Source organism: Rhodnius prolixus, unplaced genomic scaffold (assembly GCF_049639745.1).
Source record: "Rhodnius prolixus isolate KJV_2025 unplaced genomic scaffold, Rpr scaffold_4, whole genome shotgun sequence".
Classification (NCBI taxonomy): Eukaryota; Metazoa; Arthropoda; class Insecta; order Hemiptera; family Reduviidae; genus Rhodnius; species Rhodnius prolixus.
This window is the reverse complement of record NW_027411614.1, coordinates 28273866-28289407: the sequence shown is the minus strand read 5'-3', so window position 1 is coordinate 28289407 and position 15542 is coordinate 28273866. Positions and strand designations below refer to the sequence as shown.

The 15542-nt window shown below is 31.4% G+C and overlaps 2 protein-coding genes across 7 annotated transcripts in view; one reads left to right on the top strand and one right to left on the bottom strand.

Moving 5' to 3' along the window:
• The first annotated feature begins 993 nt into the window (after positions 1-993).
• The window catches only part of LOC141456045 (uncharacterized), a 51268-nt gene continuing 36719 nt past the window's right edge, over positions 994-15542 (top strand). Inside the window, exons 1-4 of one of the 6 annotated variants that reach the window (XM_074131643.1) lie at positions 994-1326; positions 1401-1715; positions 1878-1985; positions 8877-9435. In XM_074131643.1, coding sequence (XP_073987744.1) covers positions 1099-1326; positions 1401-1715; positions 1878-1985; positions 8877-8987 — 762 coding nt within the window. In that variant the 5' untranslated portion in view covers positions 994-1098 and the 3' untranslated portion in view covers positions 8988-9435. The other 5 variants (XM_074131644.1, XM_074131646.1, XM_074131645.1 and 2 more) reach the window with 5 other exon arrangements.
• LOC141456038 (transforming growth factor-beta-induced protein ig-h3) overlaps positions 10302-15542 on the bottom strand; it is a 63839-nt gene continuing 58598 nt past the window's right edge. The window contains exons 4-7 of the mRNA XM_074131628.1: positions 14291-14500; positions 11414-11698; positions 10938-11141; positions 10302-10713 (exon numbers count right to left, since the gene is read on the bottom strand). Of these exons, the coding sequence (XP_073987729.1) occupies positions 10430-10713; positions 10938-11141; positions 11414-11698; positions 14291-14500 (983 nt within the window). The 3' untranslated portion in view covers positions 10302-10429. The remainder of the gene's footprint in view (positions 10714-10937; positions 11142-11413; positions 11699-14290; positions 14501-15542) is intronic.

The window sequence follows — 15542 nt, the reverse complement described above, 5'->3', positions numbered from 1 at the left end:
CGATACAACACAAATGCATCTTAGATAAGAATTAGATGGAGTGAGGTACTTAATGGAAAATATAAGCTATACTGACAATCACGGAATCATTGAATCATAACCACAAACTAAACGTTGAGAATCTGATTGACAGTATCCGTTTCTCTGCTTGTAAAACTAGCCCGAAGGGATATGAAAGAAATGCAGTTCTCTGAGTAGTGATCGCTACTTAAAAATCGGTGAAGGCGAATCGCTTCGCGATCTGTTAGATGCTTATGTGAGATTGAACAGAACTTTCTGATTAACATTTTCTTCGTTGAGAATATTTCTTCCTGGGTAGATGGTTGCCATCATTATTTCTAGAGTAGCTGTTCCGTGTTTCCTCCTCTTTTAGTTTGGAAAGCGCGGCAGAATGTCCTACATTCTTAATACGATAAGTCGTCATTTATTTGGAATCTCTTGATGCATGAAGGACGTTACCAACTCAGAAGCACTTATTTTCCGAATTCTCCATTAATATCAATTATTAATTATTGTTTACTAAAGTATCAGTAATACATATATTTTGATTTTAAATAACAGCTGTTTTTTAATAAGAATCACTGACAGGTTTGTTTAGTGTTCATTGCCGATATCGATGCTGATCACTAGCAGCTAAGTAGAAAAAAATGACAGTAATCGCCCATTTTTTCAGGCGGGACCGAAATTCCAATACCAAATTAGGTGTCGTAGATGTGGAGGGGAGCGAAAGCTCACACTTTACTATCAAAAAGTTTTTAAGTAAATAGAAATTAATAATTAACGTACTAATCCGAATCCGAACCTTATAACCAGACCTGGCCCTTATAGTTGTATAATTACCTATGTTCCTAAATATTTTTTAAGTAAATGACTTCGCCACACTTTCCAAAATTTAATATATTAATTACAAAATGTTGTTACTCGAAAATAAAATTCCTGTAGAAAACAGGGAAATTTTATTAAAAACACACGAATACTCCACCTGTGAGGAGGTTATAAGGGCGTTGCATAAGCCAGTTGTGCCAGCAACCAGCCAAAGACTGCGGTCTCTTAGGGTTGGGTGTGTGAACCTGTTGCTTTAGTTGCAATGACATAATTATGAGATTTAGGTGCTTATTAACGTTTAAAATTTTTTGTTTTTTGGTTGTAATAATATATTTTTTTAATCATTTCACGCCACCAGAACAAGGTACTTTTAGTTTTGAGAATTTTGATAACCGAGATGGTTATAAAGAGCCGCTAATTCCTAATATCGTGCATTATATAATTTTTGGGAACATATCAATTGATTTCGTCACATTTTTGTCGCTGGCTTCCGTATTAAAGGTAAACATTTTATTTCTTAACGATGAATATCTAAATTTGAAATTATCTTAAGTTTAATAAAAGTTTTCTCTAAGGTTCACCGACCCGAAACCATTTATGTCCATTGTGACTATCGCCTAATTGAAAATAAGTACTGGAAACTTCTGAAAAGTTTATCACACAAATTTAATGTTATCCTGCGTCCTAAACGGTTACCAAGGCCTGGACAAGTGTTTGGACAACCACTGAGTTCAGTTTATCATGCTACGGATGTAGCCAGAATTCTGATAATGAGAGAATATGGTGGTATTTACCTAGACACGGATGTAATTGTTTTAAAACCTCTCCATACTTTTTTACGATATGAGATGGTTGTTAGTTGGCCTGCCAATGATAATTTTGGAACTCAAGTAAGTTAATTATATTATTGTGTCTATGAATTAATTTGAGTTGATCTTTATAGACGACAAATCCTTCAATCTATGGTTGAATTTCGTTTGTAAAGTTTATATATTATATATATAAATTTATCTATAGTTACAGAATTGACTACCAATGAAACGTATTTCCAGGTTTTGATAGGCCATAAAGATGCTAGATTCTTGAAGCTGTGGTTGGAAGGTTATAGACGTTATCGACCTCGTATGTGGTACTACAATGCTGGACAGTATCCCACTGAGGTAATATTATATTCTGCTCCTCATTTAGCCCATCGAGTGACAGACCAACTAGGAACACAAAATCTCCTAAAAGAATTGTATAATAAAAGTGATTGGGATGAATGGAAACGATTATACACAGTTCATCTTCTTAGTAGGCATTCACCAGATCCTCAAAACCTCGATGAGGTAACGATAAAATTTTATAATAAAACCTTTGGGCAGATAGCGAGGTGGATTTTGTATGAACTGCCACCTTTGCTTGAAGTCGATTCAAATGGGATCAATTGGAGGTTCGATTAGTGGTATTGTAAATTTACTTTAGTGAACGAAGTAAGTCTTTCTTTTGTAAATACGTATTAACTGCTCGGAGAATAATTATAATAGGGGAAAAAAATCTTAAGAGTTTTTTAATAACCACATATATCTGATAGAAATGTATATTAATCATCAAATTTCTTATTTTATCATTTCATTTTGTAAAAGCACATTATCAATTGTAGATAAAAAATTTGAAATGTAAGAGTTACACCGCGAGGTAGTTGGCATGTTACCAAATTAAATAATCGAGAAATGTGAATGAAATGAAAATGTGATTTCTATAGGGTTAGAATCTAAGCTCTAATACATCTGTCAACAAACGTCGCAACTGTTCGCCAACCATTACATTGTACCACTTATTCTATTTTTAGTTAAGTAAGATCTGATCCCAAGACGAATGTAGATTTGCAAATGTTCTGAATGTTAAATATTTTTATTTGAATATTAACTGGCAAGTACATTTACTTTTTGAAATGTAAGTTTCGATTAAATCTCTAAAAATTATATTTAACTGAGATTTTATGAGGCGCAGTGATTTTCTCACAAAGAAAGTACATATTTCAATTTGGCTTAGCCTATTTTTTTCCTAATGAACTCCATCCATCGAATCTATTTGCAAATATCAGATATCCCTTCAAATACTTAAACTACTTATTTCACTTCTCAAAAGCTCATAAATTATAATAATATAATCAATGATATTAAGTAAAAGTAATCGCCTACTTTTCCCGGCTGGCCTTAATGTCCAATTACTAAATTTAGTGTCGTGAATCGGGGGGTATAGTCCCTCTTGACTAAAGTGATTGCTCAAATAAAAAGAAATGATTGATATATTTAAAGAAGTGTTACATTAAGTAGAAACACATATAAGAAAAAGGAATTACATTTTATATGATAAATTTTCGGGAAATTGACGCAGGAAGAAGTGTAGTTGGTTTTCAGAAAGCTGTTACATATCATTAAATCATCTAAAAATAAGGAATATAAATAAATTTCAATTCATATTATCAGTAACCTTAATTAATCTAGATATTAACTCAGTTAACAGAATATTCTGTTAATAAGAATATTTTTAATGATTAAATTTTTCATGTTATGAACGAGTCACCCTTAAGTGTTGGATTAGTTAAAAATTGTATAAAGTAGAACACACAAATCTTATTAATATTGCTTTTCTATTTACGTTATCGTTTAAAGAAATTGTAATACAAATTAAATAGTTCAAAGAAATTTTCTGATTGAATGAAAATTTCTTTAAAGTCTATGATATTAAAAACAGTTATATTCTCTTAAGTAGTGAGGTTCGGTATAAATGAAAAAAATAAATAAATAATTTTCATCATTTAATTCCATAAGCATTTTAAGTCCAGCTTACTTAGTGAAGTAAAAAAAATTATCCATTATTAGATATATTTTTTGGAGTATCTCATTTCTGAGTTTATTTAATCCACTCTAGTCTATAGTTACCTCTTCTCCGCTCAGTTTCTTATCTTTCAGTGATTATCTATCTAATCGAAGGCCTTCACATTTAAGAACTACCTTTGTGACAATTACTTATAGAAACCATTGTTCTGATTTTTATTGCATTGTTGAAGACTCCAAATAAGAATTTAACTCAGTTAGTGTATGCTAATAATAAAACATTACAACGTAGTAAGGAAATATCGTAAATATAGTAAGGACAACTAAAAATTATGTCATAAAAACATCTATAAGATAACCTCTGTTGTCACTTTTTTTTTTTTTACTTGTGATCAATCTTAGAAACTTAATCAAGTTTAAAGAACTGCTAGCAATTTGATTAAATAGTATCGATTTAAACGATATTAAGCCTAATTAGTGCTGATTGGGCTTCCCTTTAGAGTACCATTCAATGTAATATTCGTTCCTGTATTTTTTTGTATAACTAAGGGGGTTGAATGTGTTGATTATCTAAATTTTAAGAAAGTTCTAAAATCGACAGATCCACTTAACACAATGGATTTTTTCCATTTTCTAAGTTTTTTTAAATGTCTCCTACGTAATTACATTATGTAAGTTTAAAACTTTTATTTGCTTAATTTTGCTAGAAAAATTTGTTTTAGAGAATCCTAAACAAGAACGGGAATTTAATGAATTTCGATGTAATGAAAAGAACTTAACAACAAAAATTGTTGGCAAGATGTTACTCTTATCTAGACATTTCTGCAAACGTCATTAAGTGCCAGTTGAGAGTGCATTGCTTAGGAGTGTAATTTTCTGCTGCTATTGGACATAGTTTCTGTAACCGAAAATAGTTATAGCATTCCTTCAAAGCTGCTAACAGTCACAATCACTTTTTTGAAAAATAAAAAATCTTGAATTTTTTTTTAACGTTTTACAGAAGAAATTATTAGCTTTAAATAATATTGCAAATTCCTAAGGCCAATTTTTTAGCGTTTCCTGCCTTAAGATTTCTTAGAGTAACTCCTTTCGAAATAGTCCTGATCGAATAATAGTATTATCGGCATTGATATTAGATTAATGCTAAACAAGAGCCCGTGTGGAAAAGGGTAATCTTTTTGGAACCAAGTGTAGTACTACCTCATTTTTTCTGCCTTATTGGTCCGAGCACTATACGACATGTTTCCATAAAAGTAACTTCTAGAAATGGCGTCTGTTAATCTCTTAGCTCTCCTTAAATAAGAAATATGGAATTTGTTATACTTTTGTTTGGTTATAAATTGCAGTGAACTCTCACAGGCAAATCATTTTACAATTTTTGTTGTATCTATATCCTTTCTTGTAATAAAAAAAAGTGATAAATAATAGTTTAAGATAATAAAGTTTTGTATACAAAAATATCACTGACCACAATAAAATGTGTAATCGTTTCTCTCTCTCTTTTTACTTTAGTTTTTTTCAAATAATTGTAATATTTTATTGAGCAAAATTGCTAACTGAAGAACTTGGAGATTTTGTGGACAATCTAAATTATTTTTTGGTCAAGCATTTGCTTCTAAAATCACAGCGCCACTTAGGGAAAAAAATATATATGTAAGTTCCTAATGACTGAGTAATAGTTTGTACATCGAGGAATTGTGTGATATGTTTGTGATTTACCTTAAGCATATTGTGATAAGTAAAGTACTGTAATCGTTTAACTAATGTAGGTATAAGTATAAATATATTTTTTTATTAAATCATGTAAATATATATTTTTTGGAAAAATAGTCTAATTTACAAGAAAAAAGATTAATTATTTTACTGAGTCTCCATTTTTAATGTTTTTTTATGTAATTGAAAATAAGTTGGAGTTTAAACAGTAACATGATTTGCGTTAAGAGGTCGTATTCCTATTTTTAATCAATTTTGTTATTAATCGCTTTATCAATTAATTTTTTAAATGAGATTCATGAAATTAATTAAAAATATGTGCAATATTTAAATGGAATTCTAACATTAGAAAGTATTTTTCGGTTTCTTCAAAATTTCATTTCATCAATATGATTATTATTATTATTTTAATGGCACGACAACATCTGACGTTTGGATAGTGTTCTCTTGTTACAGACTACACTGCCAATCACCGGACGGTGGAGCGGTAAGAAGCTCCTAAGAATAGAAAATCTGAGGGGCAGTAGCTGGATTCCAACCTGGAATCTCCGAGTTGGAATCCAGTAAAATAATAATTATTATTATTTCAATTAAATTATGTTATTATACACTAAATAATAACAGAGACAGACTCACTGTAGAACGTATCTTTCCATATATGCAATCTCATTACCTATTAAAGACTAATAAGTTTTCTTTTGTAAAGAACGAGATAACCTTCCCAAAAATAATCTTTCATTCAACTGACAAGTCAGCTCAAATACGAACTCCGAAAATATCATAAATATTTGTTATGTATGCAATATCGCTGACTACTGACGATAACTTAATTTCGTTTATCACAAAACGAATTTACATATTCCAACCTAGTACATCCATTCTACTTTGCTCTTCTGACGACACCTGGGTTAAATCAGACCTAGAAAAAAACTGACCCATTTGCAACTCTTTTCTTATCCGTGTTCATGCTTCCCTGACATTGAAGAGTTAACAAATAACATAATAACATGTCGAAGAATCAGATCCTTCCTCTTTCAGTTTCTCCCAAGTCATTTTCGCCACGCAAGTTGAACATACATCGTAGAGCTTCCTAAGAAAAGAAATCCTGGCAGGAACTTAATAACCGCGTACATCCTCCAACTATCTTAATAAGAAATTTTTGTACAAATATTTACAATGCATTTTAAGGATCACATACCGTCTACTTCGACTGTAATACTGAAACACAAACAAACCAACAAATGAGCCATCTCCTTACAGGCCTATCAGTTTTCTTTCCTAGCTAGGAAATTTTTTTGTGAGACGTTCCTTCTACGCCTTCTAGAAATGGTTGAAAATTCTATTTCTTATCACCAGTTAGGCTTTCGCGGCCTCCAGTCGACATTCCAGCAAATTCATTGCTTTATAGATACCATTGCCAATTCTTTGGAGCTTAAGCAATTTTGTCCCGGCATAATCTTGGTCATTTCGCTTGCGTTCATCCGAGTTTGGCAAGAAGGTGACTTTTTGGAAGCTCAAAACTCCTTTTTTCCAGTACTTATTATGTCATAATAAAACCATACTTATTTGACAGATATTTTCAGATGGTTCAAGACACATCTCAATCACTAATTTATTGTATACAAACTGGGCTGGGGTACCGCAGGAAAGTGTTCTCGCTCTTCTTTTGTACTCCATACAAACGGTTGAGAGATACAATCGCACAGCGGAGATTCGATCTCCCCCTACATCTCAACATACCTTTGCTGACGACACTGCCATTTTCTCCACATAAACTGATCCAAACTCGCTGTCCGCTGACTTCAACCTCATCTTCATTTCCTAGAATTGGTTACACCAATTGCACATCGAAGTACCATCTTAACTTCACATCGTCTTCATTTAAACGACAGATTCTTACACCCTTCTCCGTGAACAATTGTCCTATTCCACCAGCCGACCATGTGCGATAGCTTGCACTTTACCTAGACTACGGATTTATGTAGACATTTTTTTATTTTAACCACATGGAAATGAGGATTCGAACTCAACGGCACAATAAACGATCAAAATAAACAGATTTCAAACTCTACAAATCCTTCGAGGCATCATAAAAGCGCCCTACAGTTTTAATAACCTATTATCCTAAAAACCTAAAATTATTTTTTGTTTCTGAAGATTCTAAATAATCTCGCTTTACCAAATGCCACAACAACTTGTTATTACATCCAAATTCTCTTGCAGCAAATCTTTTCACTTTGACACTTCCATCCAATCCTCAAAGTTGACTGAGGCGTTGTTTGCCTCGTGACCAGCGGAATAACCATCATTCACGCTCTTCCTCATGTGTATTTGTAATGACAATCAAATTTACTTATGTATTCCTAATGTACAATAGAAAATATACCATGAAATAATAAAATAAGATTATAATAATAACAATGATGGTACTGGACTCCCACGCGGAGGTCCCCTGTTCGATTCCAGCTGCTGACCCTTAGATTTTCTCTTCCTAGGAGCTTCTTACAACTCACTGTCCGGTGATGTACAGTGTTGTCTGTAACGAGAGAACACTGTCCGGAGGCCGGCAGTGCATTGAAAAAAGCTCCGGGCGCCAATAACCTTAGATGTTGACGCGCCTTAAATCATAAAAAAAAGAAATAAATAACAATGATGATGATGCGCCCGTTATAAAAAATAATAATTTTTACTTTAAACTGTTTCGGATAACAATTATGACTTTTTCTTTTAATATTATTATTTTATTTAGTTTGTAAGTAACATTTTTAGTAAAGAAATTCTTTAATCTGTAGAATGTGCCAAACCAATAAATTGATATGTAACTTTTGCCCTAACTTCGGTTCACAATCTGGATTGCTAACACTGTAAATATAATTGTAAATAAAGTTTTAAAAAGATAAATAATATTTAACTTATTATAATCTCAATTTTTGTTAGATAAGCGAAACCATTGGGAGACGATTCCCTCATTTAAGAGTCTGGCATAAGCACATACTTTTTCTGTGCATTCTTATTTTGGTCATCAACTAGATATTATCTGCCCTACTCTTTCAAATTTCATAATTTAACATGTTGCAGCTTAGATTTTTAATCCTATTTCATTGATATTTAAAATATATTCAATAACTCCAATCTTTTTTTTTTTTTTTGTATGAAGATGGTCTTAAAAATAATATGACTCCGATTTCCAAACTTTTTGCTAGATTTGTGCCCTAGTACTTAGAGGAAACTCAAAAACCATATTACTCTCATCTAGTGAAGTGAAACGTGTTGCTCCATTGATGAGGTAAGAAGTTTGTACTGCTTGACGTTATCGTAGATTATTGAAAATTAACACCTACCCAACAAATCGAGAGTTCAAAATATAAAATAATTATCATAAAAAATAAATACATGCTTTTGTTTTCTTATTAGGTTTTTCTACAATAAAAACCATTATTGATAAGATGTTTTAACTCTTAATTCTTATGAGTAAAAGATCTTTTATTATCTATTCCATTATTTTTACTATTAGAGCCAATTAGAGGGCTGATACTTTCTTCAAGATACACTTCTTGTGGCAGACCTCCAATACTCCATTTAATACATGATTGCCTGGTTTGTATTGTGCTGTTTTATCAATTTTGAACCTATTATTAATTTTGTTGCTGTTAGTTCCCCATTCATTAATTGCAAAGAACGTTCTAGTTTTATCAACTAAAAAACCGAAGAAAAAAAGCCAATAATTTAATTGGCTAAAATAATTTAAAGTTTTTTATTTTAGGCTCGTATCCTCAACCAAAAGTTTTAAGTAGGCACATTTTTGTAAGGAAAGGATGGTAATTTCACATCTAGAAAATTGGTACTATTAGATTATTTTATTAGAAAACAATTTATTTCCCTCTTCAATACATTTTTTTATTTTTTTTTAAATATAAGTAATGGGAAATTATAAGTTATTAAAAAAAATTATCACATTTAACGACAATAAGGGTTCACGTATATTTCAGTAAAATAGAAAACATGAAATTTGGACCTTATTAATTAATAATTATTTACAACATAAGGATCAACATAAGTTTACAACTTACATTCTAATATATATACATACATTTTGATTTTTAATGTCTATTAATATTTATAAAAAAAAAATAGATATTAAATGAAAGGAATGCAAAAGTAATTGTTAAATAAAAAATTTACTTCATTACCTAGATAATTTTTTTTTTTTTTACAAAAGGAAATGGGTAATTTTTAGTAGCATATATCCATCTTAGATTGATAAACTAGGAGGAATGCTTAAATAAGTTTCTTGTTTAATTTCTTAAATTAAATTAGGAATCTATTTTAAAATTTTACAGATCATACAATTTCAATTTTTGAATTATATATTTTCAAATTGACTAAGGGATCAACTTCATAGGTTAAAACTACTTATCCATCAATTTGATGAAATCTATTTGGCAAATAAAGATATTTGCTTAATAATTAGATATTTTTTTGAAACAACTAGGCAGTTTCTATATTACAGCTACAAATAACAGGTTATAACAACTTTTTGTAATAATATAAAATTAAAATAGTTAAAAAATAAATTAGTAATCATTATTTCTTTACAATATAAAAAATTAGTAAAATGGAAGAAGTTCGTTCTCTTATCTTAAAATACTTTGCTAAAATAAATACATAACATTTTTCATTAAGCATTAAATAACGAAATAATATATTTATAACTTCGTTAGAGAAATAAATAATAATTTAGATCGTAGAGACCAGCTCTTCTGTCAAGCCAGCAAGGGCTTCTTTTTTTTTAGATTTGATGAATTTAATTTTGTTCACATCTATTTGTGAAAAAAAAGATGACTGAGTACTGTCTCTCTTTCTTTAAAACTGTACACATTATAGAAGGGAGCAGTAGTGCTAGCCTCAAATTTTTTAATACGGATGATAATTTTCTCTCTCTCTCTCTCTCTAAGCACTAACCACTTCTACTGTAATTACTTCAAACAAAAATTAAAAATACAAACCACCTCAAGACAATATGAAAGACAGGAAGCCAATTTGTGGCATTAAATAACCAAATAAAGGATTTAAACAGTTGTATTTGGAATTGAAGTGGTGGTCTCACTTCTATCGGCTTCTGTAGTTGCTATTGTATCATCTAGTAAAGCATCTGGATACGTTCCAGATTCTACCGTCAGTTCTGTATCTCTTAGAGTAGTAGTTGGTGGCACTACAGCAGTCGTAGTCTCAGTTACAGGTTCAGGTATTTCAGTTCCAAATATTACTGAATCAACGTAAAACATGGTACCCAGATTATACACAAATACTTCTTTTTCTATAATATTTGCTCCTTCCACAGTTCCATTTGTGCCTGGTGAAAAATAAAATTTATTATACAACGCAGAATCTAATTTATCCATTATCCCACACAATGATAAATTAAAAACCAAGAACTACTTGAAACGACTTCATATGAAGTCGAACCACTAATGTTTAGAACTGACTGAACTACTCTATTTCCAGACTTTTTAATCACTATGGTAGGAAACAACACTGCTTGAAAACTGCTTTCGACTTTCGAAATAAATAAATTACCTGGTCCTCTGGTAATGTGCAATGTTCTATTTGAAAGGGATGTAAGTGTGGTATTATTTTTTATATCTCGATCGTACAATCTTCCCTTGACAAAATGGCTCAGAAGCACCAACAATCCTTCTTTATTGGATAACAAGTTGTCGGGGGCATTTTGCAATCCAAGTTTCTTAAATGCTTCGTCAGTAGGTACAAAAAACGTGTAACCTAGACAGAGATAAATATACATGATTTTTAATGTTCATTAATGCAGTGATATGGCAATCGAAGCAACTGATTTATGTTAGGTGTACTCAACAGAGAAATAGCACTTTTCTGTTTATTTAAACATTACATCCGCAAGAAACTAAATTCTTTAAGTTTTTTTTGAATAACTTTATCATCAACATCGAATGATTCAAGACAAATTACTCAAAAAATGACTCAGAAATTTTAATATAAATATATTCTTAACAGTACTAATAAACAAAAATGATTACCTGCACCAGGTATGTGCGGAACAAGATCTGCCACATTAAGAAATCTTGTAATATGCATGAATCTTTTATCTGATTCAATGCTGAGAAAGGCATGTGATAAGAACTGTGATCCGAACCATGGAAAAGCCAATAGAGGAGGTGTCTCTTTATCTCTGTGTTCTTCATGAAGTCTTCCAACGACGGTGTCATCCACGAATAGAACCTCACTTACAAACATGATATTGCCTCTAGTGACAGGAGTATCACCTTTTACTACTTCTACTCCGTTGGCCGTTATTTTTCCAGCTAAACGTATTGCCAATAATTTTATTAAAACACATAAATGAGGACTTATAGCAATTTTATTCAACTAAGTTTAATTTCATTAAAGGGCTTAACTACAGGCCAGTGAACTTTCATCCAAGGCATAAAAATAACAATTAATTATGTAGTTTTTGCACTCAAGGTTAAGCTCTTTTAAGTATACTGAACACTTCTAAACCTCCAGAAAAAAATATGAATGTTCTATCTCATTCTTTTTACCATAAAAAACAAAGTTTATTGATGGCGTTTATAACTAGATAGTTTACAAAGTAAGTTTAAATAAAGAAGGAATTCTATTTGAAAAAGAACCCGTTCCAGCATACCGTTTTGAGAATTAGAAAGTCATCTTGAAGGCATTTGCTTGAATAATTTCTCACCTAATTGGTGCAGAAAAATGTCAAGTTGATTTACGATTATTGTATACATATATCCCGTTTTTTACTTATCACTATTCTATGTGACAATTACCAAAACCTCAATATATAGCAATGAAACCAATTATCTCATGCATCAGCGAAAACTTTCTTTGGGTGATGATTCCCTCCTTTAAAAGTCTGGCATAAGCACATATTCTTTCTGTGCATTCTTATTTTGGTCATCAACTAGATATTAATTATCTGCCCTACTCTTGCGTTTGGAATAATATGTTCGCTCACTCTATCTGACTAAAATAATTCATTTATTCCCACAAAAACACATACATCTATATATGTATATATATATATATATATATATATTTGTAAAAGCTCATTGCAGAGCATGCCTAGCATTCATTGAGCATATTGTAGAAGGCCTTTGATTAACAAGAAGCTTTTGAAAATGATAAAAGATAACGAAATCAAAGGAATGCTATTTTACATGAAATGCACCATAACGAGAAGAAAAATATGCTGCCAGAAACTCACACATCTCCTAAATGTCTAAGTGGTTAAATGATTAAAATAAGATTATTTTGCAAGTGACCAAATAGTAATTCAATAAGCTATTACAGGCAATGAAAATCATTAGAGCCTTTTTCGAAGCAATTCTGGAAGACAGACAAAAATATTCGTACAATCTCATCTTTTATGAACATAGTATTTTTTTCAATTTTGCATATTTTTAAATAATTAACTGCCCTCAGAACTATGCAATCACACAACCATTTATTATTTTCAACTGGCCTAATAAAAAAATAGCTGAGAATCCCAAAAACCAATTTCTACTAGGCAGCAAATGTAATTTAGTTGGAAGTAGTTGTAGAAAACTCCACATTCTAAAAGCAGTTAAAACCCCTGGCGGTTAGTGCTCTAAAAATCTAGCGATTGTTAACACTAAAACGTTTTTTCACATTATTTTTTGGCTCATTGACTAAACAGGTCATTAGTGCCCTTCAATACTATTAACGTGAACTTTATGGCTCTATCAAATTTTCAATTTATAAATAAAACCCATTCTTTCTTTTTGTTAGTGAATTTTCAATAACTTTCATATCGAAATCCGTTACTTTCAACAGGAAATTCTTTAGATAGAAAGCATTGCTAAAGCGAAAGCGCTTCTTGTGACATGACATTTTTGAAATGTTTCAACAAATAATGGAAAAATATAATTTTTTCAAATAAGTAAATTCCAATTATCAATTCTTATTTCCTTTATTGTAAATTAAAGTATCGTAAATTGTCCAAAATATAAGTTTGCCTTTTACATTAACCAAAAAAATCATTGTTTTTCTAAATATTTTCGGATTCAATCCAAGGACACATCCAAAATATGCACCTAACCATTTATTAATGAAAAAATATAATACCTTTAATGGCTTTAATAATGGATGCAGGGGGTATCAAGGAGACTGAAACTAAGTACCGGCTCCCCTTTCTTCCTTGAACTTTCCTAAAGCCTGATTCTTTTTGATCTGGCGGAGCTATCCTTACATCATCTGAGGGAGAGGGTGTTAGTAGTGGAATAAGAGGTTCCAGGGAGCAGTGATCCCTAAACTGATCCCTCGCTCTTACTGGGGTTTACTGGAGAGTCTTGGTATTTATACGTGTTAGAGGGGAATATAATCCACCCAGATCCCTTTTGAGAGATCAAAAGGCTCATTATTGGGTGGAGAGGCAGAGTTGATACTAGCGATTAGCTGTTCGTATCTACCGGCTCTCACTTATCCTCCTCGAATTCCTAGAGTATTTAGATTTGTTTTCATCCCCTAACGGTGCTGAAGGGTCTCACTTGGCTCTAGTTATAGAGAGGTACAATAGATGTAGTTACGTAAAAGTAGCAGTGCGGAATAACCCATCAAATTGACAGTGGATATAAACAATTTATAATATTTCCAGATATTTGTAAAGAACCGGTAAATGGAAATGCAGGTATTCTGTTTATCAGAATTCAGAATACCCTAATCTGAGGATCATATTTTTCTTTTCTCTCAAACCAGTTAAGTAGTTTTCACCAATATTTTATTAAAATTTTTCCAGCTGGGCTAGATTAGATTAATTAGTTTCGAATTTCCAGGTTCATGTAGAGGTCGTGAATAGCACTTTAATGATATATTAGAGTATCAAATACATTATTTGATTTCAAACGCATAATTACCTGATTTGATAAATGTAATTTCTCGATCGCCAAGCGTTTTCACGGTAAGTTTACCAGTAAGATGATCTTGTCTAATGTTACCCTTTATAAAATGATTCATTAAAACTCCTTCAGTAAATTCAGGTACAGAAAACGGATAAAATCCCCAATCTATTGGATGCCATCTTTGAAATGCACGATCTGTTGGTACCAATACAGTATATGCTTCTTCTGTAAAATGAAAATAAATATCACTATTATATCATAATATAAAAATATATTTATCATGTCATGGAAGTCTCGTAAAATTGGAAGTTTACTTAATAATACTCGCAGGAAACATTTTTTACAGATTTTGTATCATAAATAGTGCTCAATTCTCATTGACAGTTTTTGTTTTCAGTATGTTTAGGTGACTACTCACTAAAATATGGTACACGAATACGGATACTCTCGGACCAACAGTGCTTAATGAAATGTTATTTTTCAACAAAATATGCTTTCTCTTATAACTAACTGACATATCAACTTCAAAACAGAAAGATGGTGTTAAGTTCTCTTCAATGTTATAAATTTAAGAGAACCTAAAACCTGATAGAGTGTCAACCTACAGTTTCACTGAAGTCCTTAAAATGAATTTATTGATAAATGTTTGCATAAAAACTGAAAATGAATTCGAAGTACATACATACGAGTATGTAGCTCATTACACACTATATGTATAGCACATGGTACTCTAGTTTTTTCGAGTTAAATTCCTAAGATCGCGGCATCCAAAGCCTTCTAAGCGCATTTAGTGTTCGCTCTGAAAACTGTAAAAACTGGAAGTGAGCTTTGTCCGCTCTAGAGTGAGAAAATAAAAAAGCACCAAGCTGGAAATGAAACAAAGAGATACGAGATAGTTCAGAACACTACCTCAACGCTAAAAGGCCATCCAAAGGCTAGAAGTATTTGTAACAAATTTGTGGTAAAATGAGGAAACAAAAGTTTTAGTCGTTCTTAAGCACTGGAGAGAGATTTTTTTTAGCTAACAATTTTAAAAATACCTTTAAATCTCTTGGAGCGTTTTTTACCATTAATTTTACTACAGGTAACAGGTCTTAAACTACGAAGAAAAGGTTTCTTCAGCTTTTGGAGGATGCAGAAGAAAAATCAAAAGTTTCTGGAGATTTAAGGTTGGCAGGCTGAAGGGGGCAATATAGATAAAACACAGATAGATTTATTAAAATTTACTTTCTCCGTTCATACTATGTCAGTGACCATCAGAATGTCG